Genomic DNA, 19,672 nt, shown 5'->3' with positions numbered 1-19,672 from the left:
ATGTGTTCATGTCAGGAATGGCCAGTGTAACAGCACAAAGCATTATGGGATCGATCCTCTCACTCAATCAAGTGATATTCTTGTTGCATACAAACCCGTACAAAAATCTGATCACTTAATTCAACGTTCATGTAAATGAGATGGTATAGGTAACCCTGTAACTTCACGCAGTACCTCGTCTTGTGACGTCCTGTTATGAAACAATATGTAACAACATGAAAAACCACCGTGTCCTTCTTTTGAACAGTGACTCATGATGAGCAGACGCCCGAAGCAGCTAAAACTGAAAACACACTTCATTGAAATCCTGGGACAATAGCTCCCCCGCCCAGGCTATAATTCACACCTTCTCGGAAAAAGTGTTGACAGACTTTTTTTTACTTTTTTTTATTTTTAGCCACTTTGGGCTGCAGATGAGTGTTATCCATGTGAATCGATGGACGCGCGCTCACGGGAAGCTGACTCATCCGTTCAACAGGAACTCCAGGCCGTTGCCAATAAGTTACGTTGTGTTTTACTATAAATAATTCAAAGTGTGGCATCATGAGAGGTTGGCGTGAGTGTGTGTTTGTGTGTGAGCTTCAGGCCAGAGGAAGGAGTAAAAGTGAGAGACGATCTTTAAAAACCGCTGGCTTGAGCGGCGGCGACGGCTCAAAGCTGGGGGCCCATGTGGCTGCGATTACTCTGGAGGGGAGCGAGTATCAGAGAGCCACTTCAAAAGCCTGCCTGCCGATGGGGAAACAGACTGGAGTCATGGCGGCAGGGAGGGGGGGAAGAAAGAAAGAAAAAAAAAAAAGCAGCTTACGGGAGTCTTCCCACGCCAAGAGCTGCAGCTGCCAACTCAGCCTTCGTCTCTACGTGGCTCTGGCCCGCTCGGAGACACCCGGTCAGACGTCTGACGGGGGGACACTCCTCACGGCGACCCTCACTCGTCTCCCATTTGACACGGATAAATGGCGCATGTGTCTTAAATCCCCCGTCTAGGTTAAACGCGCTGCAAGGAGTGAGGCGGAAAGTAGTCTGTGAATATCAGGTCACCTTACAGAAATCCGCCGAGGCTCCAGCAGAGGCTCGTGGAGGGATTTAGGGGGAATATTGCGGTCTTAAGGTGGGAAACGGGGCCAGCGATGCAGACTCTGGGGCTCAGGCGTCTTGAGGGGGTTAAATCAGTGTGAGGTTTGTCACAGCTGGACTTTTTATATCCAGTATGACGTGAAAGTAACTCACCCAGACGGATGGTTCTTCTTTTTTTTTTTTTTTTTTTTGGCGGGAAGAGCGATGGCATGTTCTTGCGCCCTGAGTCCACACACTCTCACACTACACACCAATTTGCTTGTCAAGCGAGCGAAAGGAGCCCTCCATTATTGATGGCCGCCGCCTGGCGGGGAGCGAAATGTGCCGAGAGAAGGAGAAAGATTTGTGTGCGCTCGGTGTCTCGTGTCATGTGAGAGCAGGTGGCCGGGCGTATTTTAAAACCCCGGCGCTGAAATGCAGGAAAGGGCTGCTATTGTATCCCCGCCTGGCCGGGAGGAGTGTCTGATAATCCGGACTGGACGGCTCGCAGCGTTCATCTGAGGACTTGCCGCTCTCTGGGTCAGCCCGACGCGCTGACACACAGCCTCGGGGGTCGCGCTCGTCCCCGTGGTCGACCGAGCCGAGGAGGATCCGAGGAGACACGCCCAGGTCTCTATTCCTCGAGGACCGGCTGTGGACGAGCGGGGAGCATCCACCACAGCCATTACATAATCTCTCTCTCTCTCACACACACACGCAGTATTGTAGGACAAACCCATAAACAACCATCATCCTATTTACTCGCTCGACCGCCTGTCCCCCGACACCCGCCTCTTGTTTCCCTTTTGCCGGGCCGGCCTGGCGAGCGGTCCTGGCAGGGCGGAGACAGACCGCTGCTCTGCTGCTGAGGCTGGAGGACTGGGGGGGGGGGGGGGGGGGGGGGGGGGGGGGGGGGGGGGGACGGTGGGTGGCCATCTTTCATACCATTCTAGGCCACTTCACAGAGCGTGTGCACGAGCACGCTGCTAATCACGGTGTCCTCTCCGCTTACCCCTCATTCCTCCCCATCTCCACTGTCTCACTCCACTTCCTTCAAGTTATTGAGTCCGTCCTTTCCCCGGACCCCCGTCACCCTCCGTGCACACGCATACTTTCACTCCGTGGAGCGTAGCTGCCACATCTTTTCAACATCCTTCATTTCAGGCCTGCACAGGCTCAAACGGCACGATTCTCGCCCCGCTGGACGCACGACTCTTCGACTCGCGTTTAATGAAGGTGCATCAGATTTCCCAAAAATGTGCAGCCGAGCTTCCCCGCCTCTGATCTGATTCTGACCGGTAATAGGAGGCCGATTATCACTGTCTGGCCTGCAAAGCGTGTCCAGTGAAGACAGTTAGTGTCAGGATCTGGAGGCATGTGGACTTTGGGGGGTCACAGGACGCCTCCGGGTGTGTTTACAGAACACCTCAATGTTCAGCTGCTTATTGCTGAGCATGTACAAACACGTACATGAGCAGGCGCGTGGCGATCCAGCGAGATGTAGACGCAGCAGCGGCGTGCGGAGCATGTGTCAGTCTGCGCTGGTGTGTCGACACAGAGGCTCCCCTGGCACTCCTTTGAAGGGGGTTTGAGGGAAGAGTTGACAGTCGGGAAGGGAGAAGCTGTGATACGGGCCAGAGCTGTAAACTCCCCCCTCCTCCTCCCCCGCTCTCCTTTCCCTCTGCGTGACAGAGAAGTCCTCTTTGTCTGGCCAGACAACTGGCACGAGAGGAGGAAACAGCTGACCGGGCAGAGCAAACAGGCTGAAATTCACTGGAACTGTACGACACGGGCACGCCAAGGCATGAGGAGAGCGCCGAATCGTCTGAAACCGGAGTGAGATTGAGAGGCGTTTGCTGTTGACCTGTCAAGTGCAGCTTCCTGTGCCCAGTTCCAGCCAGTAAACAAGGAGGCTTTAATGGCTTTAACCTCAGAAAACACTTCAAAACTCATTTCAAACTCTTACAAATGTCATTTAATGGCCATGAACTTCCATCAACAGTTGTTCTCTGGCTGGATACAGTGAGTCTCTCCATCAGAAATGTGAGGGAAAACCCAGAGCGTCTGAAGCTCGTATCGAAAAACAAACCGTCTTCGATGTTTATCTTCACAGACCTTTTTATGCTTCATTCTCTCTTTGTTTTGCCTCTCTGGTTTCCAGTCATAGGTGGGATGGTGGTGTAGTGGTTTGCACTGTTGTCTCACATCAAAGCTACCCCTGGTTTGAGTTCTCACAGCCCACTGTCAGTGTGTGTGTCTCTCTCTCCGATGGAGTGTCGGAAGGCCAGGCTGGACCCTGCCTTCCATCCATCCTCAGCTCTGATCGACTTCGGAAACTTTACAGCTCTTAACTAGATAAAGCCGGTTCAGCAGATGTGTGTACGGATCCATTTATTGACCTTTAAAACAATTGATTTGCTGTGTTATTTCTGAGTGTTAGCACAGTTTGAGCAGATACAGTGGAGATAGCGCTGTGGATCCATGTTTCACAGATCCAGATCCCCTCTTCTGTTCCCACTTTTGATCAACAACAAGTGTCGGAATCTCAAAGCAAACAGGCCACAGACTGCCTCTAATCAATATGTGATATGTTAGAAAACGGGCAAAGAAAGACAGGTTTCAACCAGAATATGTCAGCGTAAATGGAAGGAAGTTGATTCTGAGCAACCAAGGTTCAGATGGTTCCAAATAAAAGGACATGAGGTCCAGAGACGGCAGTGGAGTCCACTGGATGCTGAATCAGTCGCTGAACCGCGACCGGTCAGAGGGAGATGTGTCACTGTGAGCAAAGTGTGCAGACGTGCCACATCCTGATTCAGATCCTGATTCCCTGACATTCGTAAACTTAAAAACACAAATGAGTCTTATTTATCCAAACCAATCGAAGGTATTTTCAGTCCCTTCCTCCCAAACATGCTGATTCATTATCTCATCTCCAAACGTGAACCGCTGGGCTTCTCTGGAACGGGAGAGCTGATTAGAAGAGGGGCCATGTGGGAGTGTGTCAGATAACGGAACAAAGGGAAGGAAACAGCCAGAGTCTGAGGAGGAGAGTGTAAAGGATGTTCAGGTGTCACAGTTTGCACAGGCGACCCCTGATTCAGCCCCAGAATCGCTTTTCCGAGAGCTCCAGACAAACATGGCGGTGAATCACATCCAGGGGATTCCGCTCGCTCTATAATTGGCCCCCGTTACTAGAAATGCTTGGCACACACTCTTCAAAGGACATCCCTGTGTTGCCCCCCCCCCCCCCCCCCACCTCCTTCAAATCCACCTTTTCTTTCCTCTTAAACCTCTTCTGAGAGACAAGGAGGGAAAATAAACAAACTCTCGTGGTTCCAGTAGCAGGGCAGCGAGTTTCCTTCCTGTCAACTCCAATGTGTTTGTTGGTTTTTTTTTTTTCTGCCTTTCACAGCTTCATTTCCCGCAGCACGGCACGGGGGGGCGCGGGCAGACAATGGGAATAAGCTCCAAGAGCATGAGATATGTTTTCAAGTCACATTCGGGAAGCGAGTCCGTCCGATATTAACACACCAGATTCCCCTGCTGGTCACTGATGAGTCAAGAATGACCCAAAATAACGGGTTTAAAATTAGAGTCGCCTAATAAAAGACAGGCTGGCTGGCTCCTGAGAGGCTGTTTATCCCCAGAGATAAGGAACGTTATATATTCGAGGGGAAGTACAGATATGGAAAACCAAGAAAAACAAGGCAAAACGCTGTTTTACCTGAAACTCAAAGTCGAGGTGGCCTTTTAAAGAACATTCCTACCACAGATCACAGTTTTTTGAACCATCGTCATTGGAAATTATACCTAAAAATAGCAGTGCCACTGCTCTGAATGTGTGCCCTTTAAATTTTAGAATATACAGGTATAATCTTCCAAATTCCCTGCAGGAACAACATGATATTCTGCTCTTTTCAGTCAACTCCTCTTTTTTGCCTTTTACGCTGTTATTGTGTTTTACCGTCTGTCATGTATGAAAAGGTTAAATTTTCTTTGCATGTCGTAATGATGCAGGAAAATTCAATAATCACTCATGAATACAGCCTAAAGGCACTGATACAGTCGCAGCAGAAAACCTGTGAAATACGTCACACTGATAGTGTGCTCTGACCTTTGGCCGCAGTGAGGGTCACACACACTCATCCTCACTACTGATGGACAGAAAAACACTTCTGTGGATTCCCCATTTCATTATTTTTCTCCTCAAAATGCATTCCGTCATTCAGAGACAACATTAGGATTAAAATCACATTTCGTCTTCCAACACGTGTGAGCTTGTATAACACGTTAAAGCTGCCCTCGCATACAGCTCCTCTTATGTAACTGAAATAAGCAGCTTTAATGTAGGAAATATGTTTTTTTTTAATCAAACCACACAGCCAACCGGAGGCCAAAGTTTTATTATTTATTGTTATTACAAGAATTTGATGATTTTGAAAATAATTATTGCTCTGTTGTCCAGGATTCAGTCGAATGACACTCTGATTTTAAACTTTTGTTGTGGGAAGATTTAAGAAAATGAACAGAAAGATGCAGTTTTTCCAAACTTTCCGAGTGGTTTCAGACCCGAGCCTGAGTTTAAGACGCAGATTACGAACCCCATGTTCAGCGACAGACCTTAAGAACATTTGTGGGATAACTGCAGCGTAAAGCCACACCTCTCACACAACAGTAAACGGAATAATCTTGCGCGCCCGAGGGGATCATATCCTAATCCCAGCGTTTCCCTGGCCTTAAAACTCCAGAGATAAGTTTGTCTAGACATGGCCTTAAAGCAGGGTGTTCTCCTTCTGGAGGACGGGGGGCCCGGCCGCAGGAATGCTTTGATACCAGGTTCTAACCTTCGGAAAAGGTCCTGGTTTTCCAGAAACGTGACGTGTGCTCGTCCTAAAGGCTGCTGTCAGTCTGGTGAAATGATAAGTCTGTGCTGGACTTCACGCCCGAGCTGAAGCCACACATGCAGATAAACACATACTTGTTGGTGGAGTGCATTTTAAAAGAATGTCAACAGGTGTCTGAGTTGGCTCAGCATGAGTTGACCGAGACTTTTATTCCAGTTTACAGTCTTTTCAAGGAACAATCCCGCCATTATTATTCATGATAAACCAGAATTCAGCCAAAAGTAGGAGCGAACAAATGTGTTTTTCCGGTTAAATGAATGTGGGAAGGCCGCTAAGCCAGAGAGGATTAAAGCAGCTCCTTGAAGAGTGACTATAAATGTGCTTTGTCATCAGCGTAAACAGCAGAATAAGCACTCATCTTCTTATTCTGGGTTGAATTCTGACAAAAGGTGGCCATCTGTTCCTCTGCTGCTCACCGCAGATTTCCCTAAACAGATAATCCTTTGAAAAAAAAAAAAAAAAAGGGGAGCAGAAACCAATCTGCAGTGGCCTGTGGCTGCCACAAGGTGGCTCAGCCCATGGAGGAGGAGGAGGAGGAGGAGGAGGAGGAGCAGGAGGGCGGGGAATGAAAAATTAACTTGTCCTCAGATGCAGCCCAGAACAGAGCGGCTGCGGTGAGTTTTTCATTTCATCCTCCAGCTGTGGGATTCCAGGGGATTTATGGAGATGACGGTGTCGTAACACCGGGCCGGAAGATGACAGAATCCGTCCATGTGGAGTGTGTTCCTCTGAGGCCGCGTGGGTCATAAAACACCACGGGGGCGCCTGAACACATCATCTGATGTTTGAAGTGGATCATCATGGCGGGGGGTGGCGCACCGGGCCGAGGTATTCCCTCCATGTTTCCAGGGGAGAATAACCCTGGAATCACCCGGGCGGCGTGCAAAATGGGTCAGCAGGTCAGTTCATGGCTGCCGTGCAGCTGCAGAGGGCATGGCCGCTCTGTTTAATGATCAGAGTAATGAAACATCAGGCCAGCTGTCCGTCCCCGGCTGTCGTCCTCAACGCTGCACCTGGACGTGGCTGGAAAACTGGAACGCCAGGGCGGGGACTGGACGGGGTGGAAAACACGCCAAGCGGCCCATTATCAGTAGAATTGGCGTCCTGATTGGACGGCAGAGCCTCATGCTCCTGATGAAGCTGCCCCAGTCCTGACGCAGACCTCTGACATGACGCAGAGCGCCGCTGACAGGAAGGGCTTTAACCACACGGGCTCACCTCTGACCCCACCTCCAGAGAGCGTTGTCTCCCCCCCCCCTCCCCCCCGCTTACTACGACCACCCCTTCCCCTCCATCCGCATGGCGCATTGAGGCCGAGGTCAGCCGCCGCCGTCCTGAATCGAGCGGGAGATGTTTACGTCCTCCAAGTGGGTGTCCTACTTTCCTCCGAGGGGACAATCTGGCCATTGTTCGCCTCCGGGCGTCCACCAATCTAATATCGCTCATCTCGCAATCTAATAGAGCCTGAAGTCAGGACGCGGACCCCGTGATGAGGAGGCTGCCTGGCATGCACAAAAAAACAACCAGTTCAGCAGCTTCGGCTCGCTCCGGGGAAAAGTTCACGCTGAAATTTAGCCGCGAATCAGTTTAGATGCCAGAGTCAGTTCGGGTCAGGGGTCGTATGAAAGTCTAAAAAACATTATTTAAAGTACATTCTGTGTAATCTATCGTCAACAATCGCAGTAGGAAAAAAAAGTACAATCTCACAGTGTTTGTCTAAAGTCTGGTATTTATCAGGAGAGAAGGAATCCTGCGGTTTTCACAATGTCACCGTGGAACGACTTCAATGCTAACGCTAGCTGCTCAGCTGACCTTCATGCTGCACCTGAACGCTTCACATCATATCCGCCGTTTCAGAAGAGAAGATGACTTTTTGGGAATGTTTACACCTTCCACAGTTATCTTGGGACCCGGTTGGAACCTCCAGCTCTGGCCTGCGGGCCACATGTGTGATGAGACATATGGCTGCTGAGATTTCCTTCTCTCACACTGAAATCAAAGACAGTGACAGTTTAAATGCTATTTCTGTTGGAAGATGAATGTCAGCTTCTCTCTCACTGCCACTGACAGACATCTTACCTCCTGTGTAATTCTATTGTATCCTATATTTGTCACATTCTTGAGTATTAATCTCAAAGCTCTTCACTGTTTAACAGTGTTGTGTTGACAGTGTGAAGCCAACAGGTGGTGTGAGGCTCTGCCTGCAGTAGAGGCAGGATGCAGCTTAGCGATGTTTATCGGAGCCGCCTGCTCGCTTCACCTCACGCAGAGATGGCGTAATGGTGCCGGGAGTCGAACCCAGGATCCCAAGAGCTCCACGTCCCACAAGCAGCCCCGGAGAGCTCTGAGTGTTTCTTCTGACCGCGAGCTCAGCCGGCCTGTAAAACCCCTGCTTTCTGCTGCCGGCGTGGTTAATTGTTATTGTAGCTCGCCTCTTGTTTCCTGTTGAAAAACTGACAATCCGGGCAGGGCGGCGGCGGCGGCGGCCCTCGGCATGGCTGAGGGGATCGATATATGCTTATATGCGTGTGTTTAATTTCCATTCGCATGCAAATACGAGCGCAGAGTTCATCCTTTAAGAGGCTCTCGGCGTCCGGCGCTCGGGACAATGGAGCCAGGAATTCCTGAGAGCGCAAAGATGGGAGGTTCAGAGGTGGAGGGGGGCCTCGGGGTGCCATGGGTGGGGCGTCAGATTAGGCCACCTGTTCCACCATCTCACACACACACACACACACACACTACACACACACACATGCTCATTCTCTTAGCTTTTTTTTTTTTCTTTGTCCCTCTCACACACTTGTTGCCTTTCACATTCCCTCTCACTATCTCGTTTGTAACTTAATAGGACTCTTTCTTCTCTCCCACACACACCACACGCACGCACACGCACAAACACACACACACACACACACACACACACACACACACACACACGCACGCGCGCGCACACAGAAACTTTCACCCACATAAAATATGTCTTTGCTCTGAGCTAATTTTGACTGCATTCCATTTCAGTCACATCTATGGGAAACAGACAAAACAATTTGCCAGATAACTCTGGCTGACAGCCACACACACACACACGCGCACGCACACGCACACACAACTGTCGCCTTGCTGCTTGCACGGGGCCTCCGGGGAGCCGTGCTCAGACGGCGGCGGCGTCCCTCCCGTCCACATCGCTGTGGCTCATGCAGCAGCAGCAGCAGCAGGGATTCCCTCGGCTGCCGTGACACACAATTTCCTGCATCTTCAGCTGAACCGGCGCCTGCTCGCCACGCCGTCCCCGCAGCCCGTGAGCTTGCAGCGCAGGTCCCGCCTTAATGACTATTGATCCCCACAGCGCTGATGACCGCGCTGATCTGCAGAGAGCGGTTTTAATCATCCCCGGGAAAGTGTTTCTGGAGTGAGAAGCTTTTACCCGCCCATCAAACCCGGCGCACACCGGGCATCACGTCGCCCAGACAGGACCCTGCCTCTTCCCCGCCGAAGCGCGGCCCTCTCAGCTCATGACATCTGCCCTTGAATAAGACTCACACCGACAAGGACGGAGAGGAGCGCAGACGCCGCAGGACGGCGTCCTGTAAACTCACGCAGCCTGTAGTAAACGCCGCACGCCTCTGTTTACATTCGCACGGCGGCGTGTTTAGGCTTCCAGCTGACATTGAGTCCTCAGATGTTTCTCAGGCGCGTACCGAACGGGGAGAGTCGTCTCGCTGTGAACACACACACACACACACAAACACACACACACACACACACACCAGGCAGGAAGCGCGGAGAGCAGATAAAGCCTCGCCGCCACATCGCCCCAACGACAATAATACGTCGGCACATGACCAGCAGGAAATGCTCTAATCATATTGAGGCCGTTACATCACATCTACTGAAGGTGACAGCGACCCGGCCCGAGCGCTGCGCCAAGGCCGCGCCGTGTCAGCGTTTCGCGGCCCTGCGGACGCCTTATAAATAGTAGTTGTTTCCTGTGAGCTGCAAACAACAGCGTTCTCACTCTATTGTTTGTGGATATGAGCTCATGGTTTGAATTCACGTCCTTGTGGGCTTGGAAACGTGAGTCTACGCTGCTTCTGGTGGTCATTACCTTGAATCGTACCATCAGTGTTAACCTGTGTAATTGTGTAAAGTTATCTTGGAGCGGCTCGCTGCATTAGCTGAACCCTGCAGTTTAACTCGAATATTTTAAGTGCAGTTTTAGCTGAACTGACTTCGAACGAAATGAGACAAAAGGAGGAATCTCTTTGTTTTCACAGAGTGCTGATCTGGACGATCTCTGCAGACACGCCGAGCGCTCCGGCCCAAGTTTCCCATCGGAGTAAACAAGATGAGGAGGTAAATACAGAAAGAAAACGTGTGTGTGGCTCTGTCTGCATGATGTCTTTTCACACACACACACACACACACACACACACACACACACACACACACACCACACAAACCCACACACACACACACACACACACTGTCTGGCAGTGGTGACATCATCTCGGCTGTACTGGGGGGTGTAACGTCACCCCAACCTGAGAACAACCGTGAGACGTCCCGTCCCCCCCCCCCCCCCCACCCCCCCCCGTGGACAACATGCATAATGCACACAGAGATTGGGCTGGGCCGGGTGTGTCACAACCCCCCCCCCCCCCCCCCCCCCCCCCCCCCCACTTCCAGTTCAGGAAGGAGTGGTGCGGGTGGAGGAGGAGGGGGGGGGGGGGAGGGGATGAGGTAATCAATGACAGGACACACTGTCGGTGCACGGAGGGCAGCAGAGTAGATCCTCCATCACTCACTGATCTACCAGCAGGTGGATGCAGCTGCAGGAGAGTCTGCCTGCACCGTAACACACCCCAGAGAGGCGTCTAGCCTAAACCCTAACAACCCTAACCCTAACCCTAACCCTAACCCTAACCCCCAGGAGACGTGCAGGAGTAGCAGGGAATTGCATCCCTCCGAGTAACAAGTGAAGCTGCTGATGACACTCACTGCAAAGGCTGTGGCATCAGAAACACAATGTCACCGTGCAGCGCACACGCCGGCGGGGGAAATGAATACACACACACACAGACACACACACACACTCACTCACACACACACAGAGAACTGTTGCTCGAGCTCTCGTCTCCTTTCCTCCCGAGTGGCCTCCTGACACGTTAAGACAGATCGTGCAGAGGGGTGGTGAACCTGCCAAACTCTGCCACACCCCTCTCCCTCCTCTCTCTCTCTCCCTCTCTTCTCTCTCCCTCCTCCCTCTCTCTCTCTCAGGTGTTCAGGACTCGGCCGCCGGATGAAGCCGGTCCTGTTTGGAACTGTGCCGTCTCCCCAGAGGCCGGAGGCAGCACCTCTGCTGGACCCCCTCCTCCCCCTCCTCCACCTCCTCGCCCTGATCGCCATCCTCCTCCCGGGAGCCAGCGCCCGGCTGGGTGTGTGAGGCGGCGCAGGCAGCAGCGTGCCGCGCTGTTTGTTTTCACCTTGAGGGAAACGTGGACGCCGGGATGCTGCGAGCCGACCTGCCGCCGGGTGCTCTGTGTCGGAGCGCCAGAGGTGGCGTCCCCTTCACTTCCCCTTCATCCTCACCTGCTCCATGATCTCAGTGAGCCTCCTGCTCCCCCCGGCTCCCGGTCATGGCAGTGGTCTTCTTGTCTCTTCTTGTCCTGGTTCGGTATTCCCAACAGAAATCCTTCTGCTCACAGAGGCGAGGCAGCCGGGCAGCCCATCACCAGCACCGCTGCCTCCGCCGCCGCCGCCGCCGCCGCCGCACCGCCTCCCCACAGAGGCATGCTTCTGTCTCCGCCTGTCTCTGTGATGAGTGACAGTCCGACTACATCCAGCTCAGTCCCTCCCTCCAGCCTGCTCCTGCTGCCCCGGGCGGCAGCTAGAGGGGAAGCGGGGCGTGCATGGATCCTCGGCTATCTCCTCGAGAGCCACGCCAGAGGGAAGAGGCTCCCGCTCTCCGTGTTCGTTTCTCCGGCTCTTGTGCGAGCTGGCCCCTCCGCCCTCCCTCCTCCTGCCTCCACTTCCCTCCTCTCGGTTCCATCTCCCCTCCCCTCCCGCTGCAGCCAGCGGAGAGAGCGCGGCGGGCAAATGGGAGCGAAGGAGCGAGGCAGAGAGGAGGGCGGAGAGCTGAGATTGGCTGCTGTTGGGGGGGGGGAGGCCCGTGTGATTGTGGCGGAGGGCCGAGGGACCCTCTCTACCAGCTGTCCAGCTCATGCTTCCCTGCAAAACCTCTGTTTGCCATTGACAACAGCTGCCGTGCGACCCTCCAACCACAGAGCCGCAGACACAAAGCCATTGGCTGGCGGGATTTATGGCCCCCCGCCTCCCGCTGTGGGGCGGAGGCATGCCGGGACGTGTAGTCCGACCTGCAGCGAGGGTGAGGCGGGTGCCTGAGAGGAGCCGTCCCTGCAGGGGGGGGGGGCATCACTGACCGACCGCAGCGGGGAGGGGGGGTTAGAGGTGTGAACCAGGAGGAAGGGCCTCGAGGCCCGGGCATTCCTGGTCAGCCAGGAAAAAGACATCCTCTGCCGTTTCCCTCTCAGCCCGCGCTGAAGGGGAAACTCCCACCCCACAACAACAGGAACTGCACAGCTGAAGGCCATGCCCCCCCCCCCCCCCACCCCCTCACCCTGCTCTCTTCTTTCATTGCCTCCTTTTTCTTATTTGCTCCATCCTCTCCACTCCTCCCCGCTCTCTCTATTAATACTCTCACATCCAGGCCGCTCCGCCCCCCTAGACTCCATCTCTTCCCTGACCCCACACAGGGGTCGCCTGAGGTTACAGGTGCCTCAGAGGGGAGGGGCCATCAGCAACCAGCAGCAGGTGTCGGTCGGGGTCTCAGTGAGGAGAATCCTCTCAGGATGCTTCTGTTGCTGAATGTCACCGTTTCCCATCGTTCACAGGTTTCCAGGAGCAATTCTGACAGTAATCTGTGGTTATATGAGTGCAGTTTCAGAACGTCTGTGATGGGTTTATCCAGCTGTGCAGCAGACAAATGGATGCAGAAAGAAAACATATTAGATAAAGGCATGTTCCTTCATTTTTTTTTTGTGACTTGGTTGAATAGATAAAGTCTTAAACCGATAGTAACAATCCGCTGCTGTATCACTGCAGTTCATCTACAGGGGTTCTATTAAGGCAGCATCTGAAACACAAAGAAAAACTACTGAAAATTACTTTAATGTTGTTAAATATCACTCAGCAAAAGCACTGCCGTTCAAAAAAAATAATAAAGTAAACCACAAACCCCAAGGTTAACCACATTTCAGTGTCAATCGCTGACATTTGATGCACTTTAAGATACATTCAACATACCTTTATTTCACAAACAATGAGGTATAAGACAGAATATAATGTCAAAAAAGTAAATATAAAATTGGGAATTCTCTCAGTTAATCCTTTCTGGAGTCACTGTTTGAAACAAATTTTCTTCATAAGTTGTTACTAAGTCCTATTTCAAGGCTTTTTTACATTTTCTTTTCCTTTTAGATAGAATACGATAGAAAAATCAAACTTTAATAATCCCAGGGCCAAATGCTTAGAATTTCTTTTTGAAGTTGGGTTTGATAAAATTCAATAAATATCATTTTACAGAACATTTTTCAGAAAGTGAAAAAAACCAACAATAAAAATAAATTATATTTGAATAGCTCACATCTTCAGTTTGGAAAATAAACAGGATAAAATTCTCACTACATGCCCTTAAAAAGCTAAAATGTTCCATTTAGCATCAACTTGGCATTAATGATTTGCAGAATTAAAGGTTGCAGAATTAACCTTTGGAGACAAACACGCTGAAAGTTTGATGATTAACTATTCTAACTTAGAAGCCAAAGCTGTAAAGTGAACTACAGGGAAAAGCATTGAAAATGAGTTCTTCATACAGCTCCTCGTCTGATGTGAGACTGGTTCTGAAAACAGCTGGGCGTCATGTACGTTATCGGGTAGTTTAAAGATTTTCTCCGCCGTGTGGTTGTCACACCTTGTTGTGCACATTTCGTCCATCCATCTGGAAAATTCAGCAAGTCACAAGAAGAATACCATATTGTGAGAAATGGCAGGAATGCCGCCTGCAGCTGTAGCCCTGCCAGGGCGCTCTGCGGCCGAAATGTTTCTGCCTTTTAAAGTCAGAGTAAACTCTGAGAAATGTTCCGTCTGCAGCATCAGGCATCCTGATGAGCTGCGGGGGGGGAAATGAAAAGTGCACCTGTTCTGCCTCGTTTTATCCTCTGTATGATACGATACGGGACAGGTCAGAGGGGTCAGGGGGGTCGGGACGGCCTACAGCAAGGTCATGCATACATGCAAACAACCCAAACCGACACCGGCCACCCCGTTTGTCTGCAGTCCCCCGCCTCAATGCATCATTGTTCCCCTGACCCAAATGCACAGCAGACCAGCACAGAGTCAGCTGGCCGCAGTGTCATTTGATCCACGCCGTCTTGAAGTGAGACGACTGCAGCACAGCGCCGGCATTGTGATCCCAGACGGCAGATTAAACCATCAGCTCAGGAATTCACGTCGATTCCCAGAGCGGCCCGGCCTGCACACGAGTGGGAGAGACTCCAGCTCATTGGCAGGAGGAGCAATAAATGGATACTTTCACATTTTGGGGCACGAATCCTGCTGACGGATGCAATCCAGCTCAGCTGATGTTTTCCGAAAGATAAAAGAGCTTTTGAGATTCTCTCGTCAGGAAATGACCCTGATATGAAAACTAATTTAGCAGAGGAAATAAAATGAGGCGACACGGTGGAAAAGTGGGTCGGATTCTAAAACTCGGTGTGAAAACTTCCTGGTTTTATTCCAGGCTTCAGTGTGGAGTTGCATGTTGTTCCTTTGTAGGGATGTGTGAGCATGCTGCAAGTGAAGGAGTGTGTCCAAGTCGACATTCCGTTTTAGTTCAGTTAGTAAAGGTGAATAAACTGCAAAGTTTTAAAAACTCTTAGAGTGAATTCAGTTGAGAAAACAGGCAGCTTACTCATGATTTGGGAGAGAAAAGCAGATGTAAGAGGGAACAATCCTTCACTTGTTAATAGTCTAGAGTAGGTAAACGGCGCCATCTGCAGGACCGCAGTCTGCATGGCCTCTACACTGCTCACCGATGTGAGAAGAAGCTGCTTTCTGCTTTCAGAAAGAAATGAAAATGATGATGATGAAGATGGCTTGTTACTTTAAGATAGAGAATGTATTATGTCAATGAGTGGACTTGAGAATGATGATAAAAAAAATCCTCATATTGAATCTAATCTGACAATAAATGACCCATTACAGACTATTATATCTGTGTTGGGGCTATTGCAGTGTTATCACACCATGATCGTTGTAACCCATTATGAAACGAAATCTCAAGACAATTTAGAAATAAGTAATAATTCATGGGAATTCTTGCTTGATCAAATGTTAAAAACTGAAATCATCACTGTTGCCAACATTCTGCAGTTTGTTTATTTCCTTGAACAAAGCCAGAGCTCCAATCAAAAGCCAGACAGGTTTAACTGGAATCATCTTTATTCAGCATGTCGTGTGAAACCATTTCTCCAAACAACCATCAGGAAACATGACAGCATTTCAACACAACACATCATATAAATGAGCTTTTGTGCTAAAACTGAGAAACACGCACGCACGCACACACATGTTCCTTCATGCAGGTCATCTGCAGCTTAAATTAAGACAGAAACAGATGAAAACGGGAGAGAAGATAAGATTGGCAATGCAACGGAAATAAAATAAACACTGCCGTTGCCAAGCAAGGCGTCAGTGACAACAACAGGATGAGGATAACACTGTCAAACTGGACACAGCGAATCAGAGTCAGAACAAATCATGATTATCATTATCATCTCACAGTGTTGTATCAAAAAGGCAGACCGAGTATTCACTTGTGCAGAGGTAATACTGCCCCTCTTGTTCAGGATGATGGAGGATACAGGGGATGCTGGAGGACGGGGCCAGATGGCACTGATCCAAAAGAGGGCAGTTAAATTAAGTGTAAGTGTTTGGGGGGGAGAGGAGGGACAAGTCCGGCTTTCAGTTCATCCTCTCCGTTTTTGTTTCTCCTCCTCCTGGTTGGATCCTGCTCAACGTCCCACCTGAGAGCCCCGGTGGGGGGAGCCGTCGCCATCCTCATCCTCAGGGCCTGGACGAGCCTCTCCTCCCTGGAAAAAAAAAAAAAAAAAAAAGAGAAAGCAGCTGGAATTTAAAACCCACCAGGTGGAAAAACTACCGTCGCCTCCTCCAAATAGCTCACATTACAGGCTGACATGCGGTCAGCGTCTCTATCCTGGAGGCGAATCGTTCTCATCATCTCCTCCTTGCAATGTGCGCAAAAAATAGCATTTTATTTATTATTATTATTATTATAAAGAAAGGCCGCTCACCGTCCTCCTCCTCCACGGACACCGGGGATGCGCCGGGGGGCAAAACAAACGCCCGCCTCTTCGCCATCACAGCATGTAGATGATGTAGGAGAGGAAGACGAGGCCATGATGGCGAAAAACATCAACACCAGTATGTCCACCATGATGGAGGCGCTGCCGGAGACGGACGCTGGAGATGCGAGCGGGACGCGCAGCACGGACGGCAGCCGCGCGGCTTCGGAAACCTTCGGGAAGACTCGGAGGAAGCCGAGTCGAGAAGCCCCGCCCACTTCAGCTGCAAAGGCGGAAGTGATAATGCTGCTGTGTTTTTTTTTTTTTTTTTTAAGGCTTTCAGTACGGTTTCCGCTGAAATCCTGAACAAAGGTCAAGTACGATTTTTTTTTATTGTTTACTTTTACTTTAGGATACCTTTAAATGCTAGAATTTACTTTCAGTTACATTTCCAATAAGTGACACAGGGTGTTTCCCCTTTCTGATAATTCAGACACAAGGTTCTCAAAACGTGGGAACAAAGTACTATTTACCCAGGATGCATTGTGTTGCGTAGGACTCTCATGATAAACATGACACTTTTTTGGATTATGTCTCAATCATGGTACAAATGACAACAATAATAATTGTACGCCAACATTGTATAGATGAAAGAGTTTTTTTTAAAAGGCTCATGTAGAGCACAGTCCTGCGCAGAATGATCTTAAATATAAAAGAAATCTGATATTTTAAAATTTTGTGGTACAAGTTCAATTCTGCAAGAAAATACTGAAAAATGTCAGGTTGCCATTTAAGAAAATCTGTGGAATTGAAGAAAGAATACAGTGGAGACTAAATTTTGCTATGTTTGACCTTATTTCTGTTTATACCGCATTATATTCACATTTCACACACTTTACAGAACCGAGAACTGAAGTTATAGGAGTAAGAGGAACTAAAACTACAAGACAAGCTGGAGGAAGCGCATCGTTCAACAGCAGACAAACACAAACAGCAGTCTGAGAAAAAAAAAAGACATTTTATTGAGTCTGCAGAATCATAAGTACAATTTGAAGTGCTGTAACACGGCAACAGGAGATGATATCAGGTCCTTGATCTGAGTACGTATTCTGAGATCTGAATACAAGAGTAGGTCAATATGCATATGTATCTTTATTCTTTTTTCCATTAAAATAACAAAAATAACAAAAAACAAAACGATTAAGATGGAATGCACAAAACTGGTCTGAAAACGCTAAAAGTTGCATTTGTGGATTACATGACTTGACTCTCGCGAAGTCTACAGAATATATCATAGAAGCAGGGAATGATTCATCAGAAGCACGGGAGCTTTTACGATGAAGGCTGAAGGGAAGAGGGAGGCGGTGCGCGGCGGGCGCGGCGGAGCGGGCGGCGGATGGGTAAGATACAGAGACTGAGCGGAAGCGTGGTTATGATATGACGGTACGGTTCAGTAGTGACGCCGGAGCAGACGAGTGATATTTGGCCCAGAGAGGTTAACTAGCCCACTGATTTCCAGGTCAGACAAACGACTTGCCCTGCCTCGCGGGCAGGGGGAAGGCGCCCCTCCCCCGGCCCGTCACACTCAAACAGACCCATCCAGAGCCTCACTTCAGACAGCGGGGCTGCCATTTTCTTCCTGCCTGCCGTTCATCCAGACCACCACTTCGGACTGGGTGCAACCTGCAGAGGTTCACCGGAGCGAGGAGCTTCGCAGTTTAAATTAAAAAACGTGAGCAATTCACCATCATGAGCCAGGAACAACAATCTCTTTAACGCCACACACACACACGCCAGCTCCGAGACAGCTTTCACCATCCAAGTGTGTGTTTCGCAAATACACTTTTCCCGTTGTCCAGTAGAAGTTGATGCAAAAGCACAAATATTCTGTACAGTGTGTTCATTGGTTCTGTCTGAGGTTGTTTTTTCTTCTTCTTCCATTTCTGATTCAGTGACTGTTTTTCATCATGTTCATTCATCTTTAACACCAACTAACCACCTCCTGCAAAGCCCTCCATCTTCCTCCCTCCACCCTCGAAACTCGCATCACATCCCCACATTCACAGAAAGTACTGACCAGCTTCTTCTTTTTTAAATTCAATCTGCGGGCAAGCCACTTCCCAGAGCACCATGACCTGTAGAAACTCTTCCCGACTCACCTTTAGGATACATATACAATTGTACAATGTCATCTAGCTACATAGTGACAGCACTCGTCTCGTTCGATAAAGCTGGCAATGCCTCGCCCCCGGTCGCTCACGTCTGCATCACAGAAGGGAGGACACGAGAGAGACGGGGGGGCAAGAGGTGTTTTAGAGACATATTTTACACAGCAGAGAGATTAGAATTAGTAAAGACTTTTTGTACAGGATCAACGAGGAATATACCAGCAACATAAATGCTTTTTTCTTGATTTTTTTTTTTTTTGGTTTTTATGTGAATCCACAGCGACCAGCAGCTCCTGAACACTGCCCCATGCTGCTCACTGGTTGAGTGGATTGCGGGATTTACCTGCCGGATGGACCCTTGCAAGGTGACAGGCCTGCTTTTTGCCGACGTTATTATGACCGCGTGATAAATGCTACGGAGTAATAAACGACAGAACAGAAAGATCCACTGATCAGAACCGTCCAACAACGAGCAGTGAGTAAAGTTCGGACCTGAAACTGCAAGTTAGTCAATCCCACTACTGACCCAATCCCGCAACGGCGTCCATTTCCACGACAATTCTGTTTTCTCTTTTCAACAAATTAGGCTGCTGGTTGATTCATTTCAATACACCGGCTATTTTTTTTTTTTTTTTCCGTTTTTGAAAATAAGCATCTTATAATAACAAGAAGGAAAAAAACAGTGGAAGAAAAGCATGAGGAAATGACAACATTTACCACAACAGTTTCTCTCACATTAAATGAAAAAAAGAAGACCGGAATGTTCTCTCACAAAAGCGATTGGAATACGTTTAAAACCAAAGAGGAATTTACAATATATAGTTGGCTTGGCCTTCTCTTTTATAAATGTGTTTTCTTGATGATTTTGTAGCAAAGGGGGAAGAGCCGGTTACTTTACACCATTTATTTCTTCTTCTCTCGGGACTGAAGGCATTCAGGCTGCAAACGCCTCACTGAGGGTGTGTGAACTATACACACACATTTTACATACACACATACATACACACACACACACACACACCAGCTGAGAGGGGAGAGTTCAGCGAGTGGCGGTAACAGATAAGACTGCTCATGTCCCCCAACGTGTCCCTGATTCCTCCTGGAGCCGAGCTGCCCGAGAAGAGGCGATGGCGATGGCGAGGAGGCGGCAGCGGCGGCGGCG

The 19,672-nt window shown here is 49.6% G+C and overlaps 1 protein-coding gene and 1 long non-coding RNA gene across 3 annotated transcripts in view; both read right to left on the bottom strand.

The window, feature by feature from the left end:
- Positions 1-19,672, bottom strand: part of arhgap23a (Rho GTPase activating protein 23a) — a 78,765-nt gene that overhangs the window by 51,311 nt on the left and 7,782 nt on the right. Inside the window, exon 1 of one of the 2 annotated variants that reach the window (XM_030090297.1) lies at positions 11,550-11,573. The exons of the other annotated variant lie outside the window; for it this stretch is intronic. Within the exon in view, the coding sequence (XP_029946157.1) occupies positions 11,550-11,558 (9 nt within the window). The 5' untranslated portion in view covers positions 11,559-11,573. Of the gene's footprint in view, positions 1-11,549; positions 11,574-19,672 lie in introns of those variants that run through there. 2 annotated transcript variants of the gene reach the window in all.
- On the bottom strand, positions 15,466-16,456 carry LOC115387546 (uncharacterized). The gene is made up of 2 exons (XR_003931388.1): positions 16,352-16,456; positions 15,466-16,129 (listed from the first exon to the last, which is right to left on the bottom strand). It is a non-coding gene; the product is annotated as an uncharacterized LOC115387546 (long non-coding RNA).

Source organism: Salarias fasciatus, chromosome 4 (assembly GCF_902148845.1).
Source record: "Salarias fasciatus chromosome 4, fSalaFa1.1, whole genome shotgun sequence".
In the NCBI taxonomy this organism is placed as follows: Eukaryota; Metazoa; Chordata; class Actinopteri; order Blenniiformes; family Blenniidae; genus Salarias; species Salarias fasciatus.
This window is presented reverse-complemented; position numbering and strand designations above follow the sequence as displayed.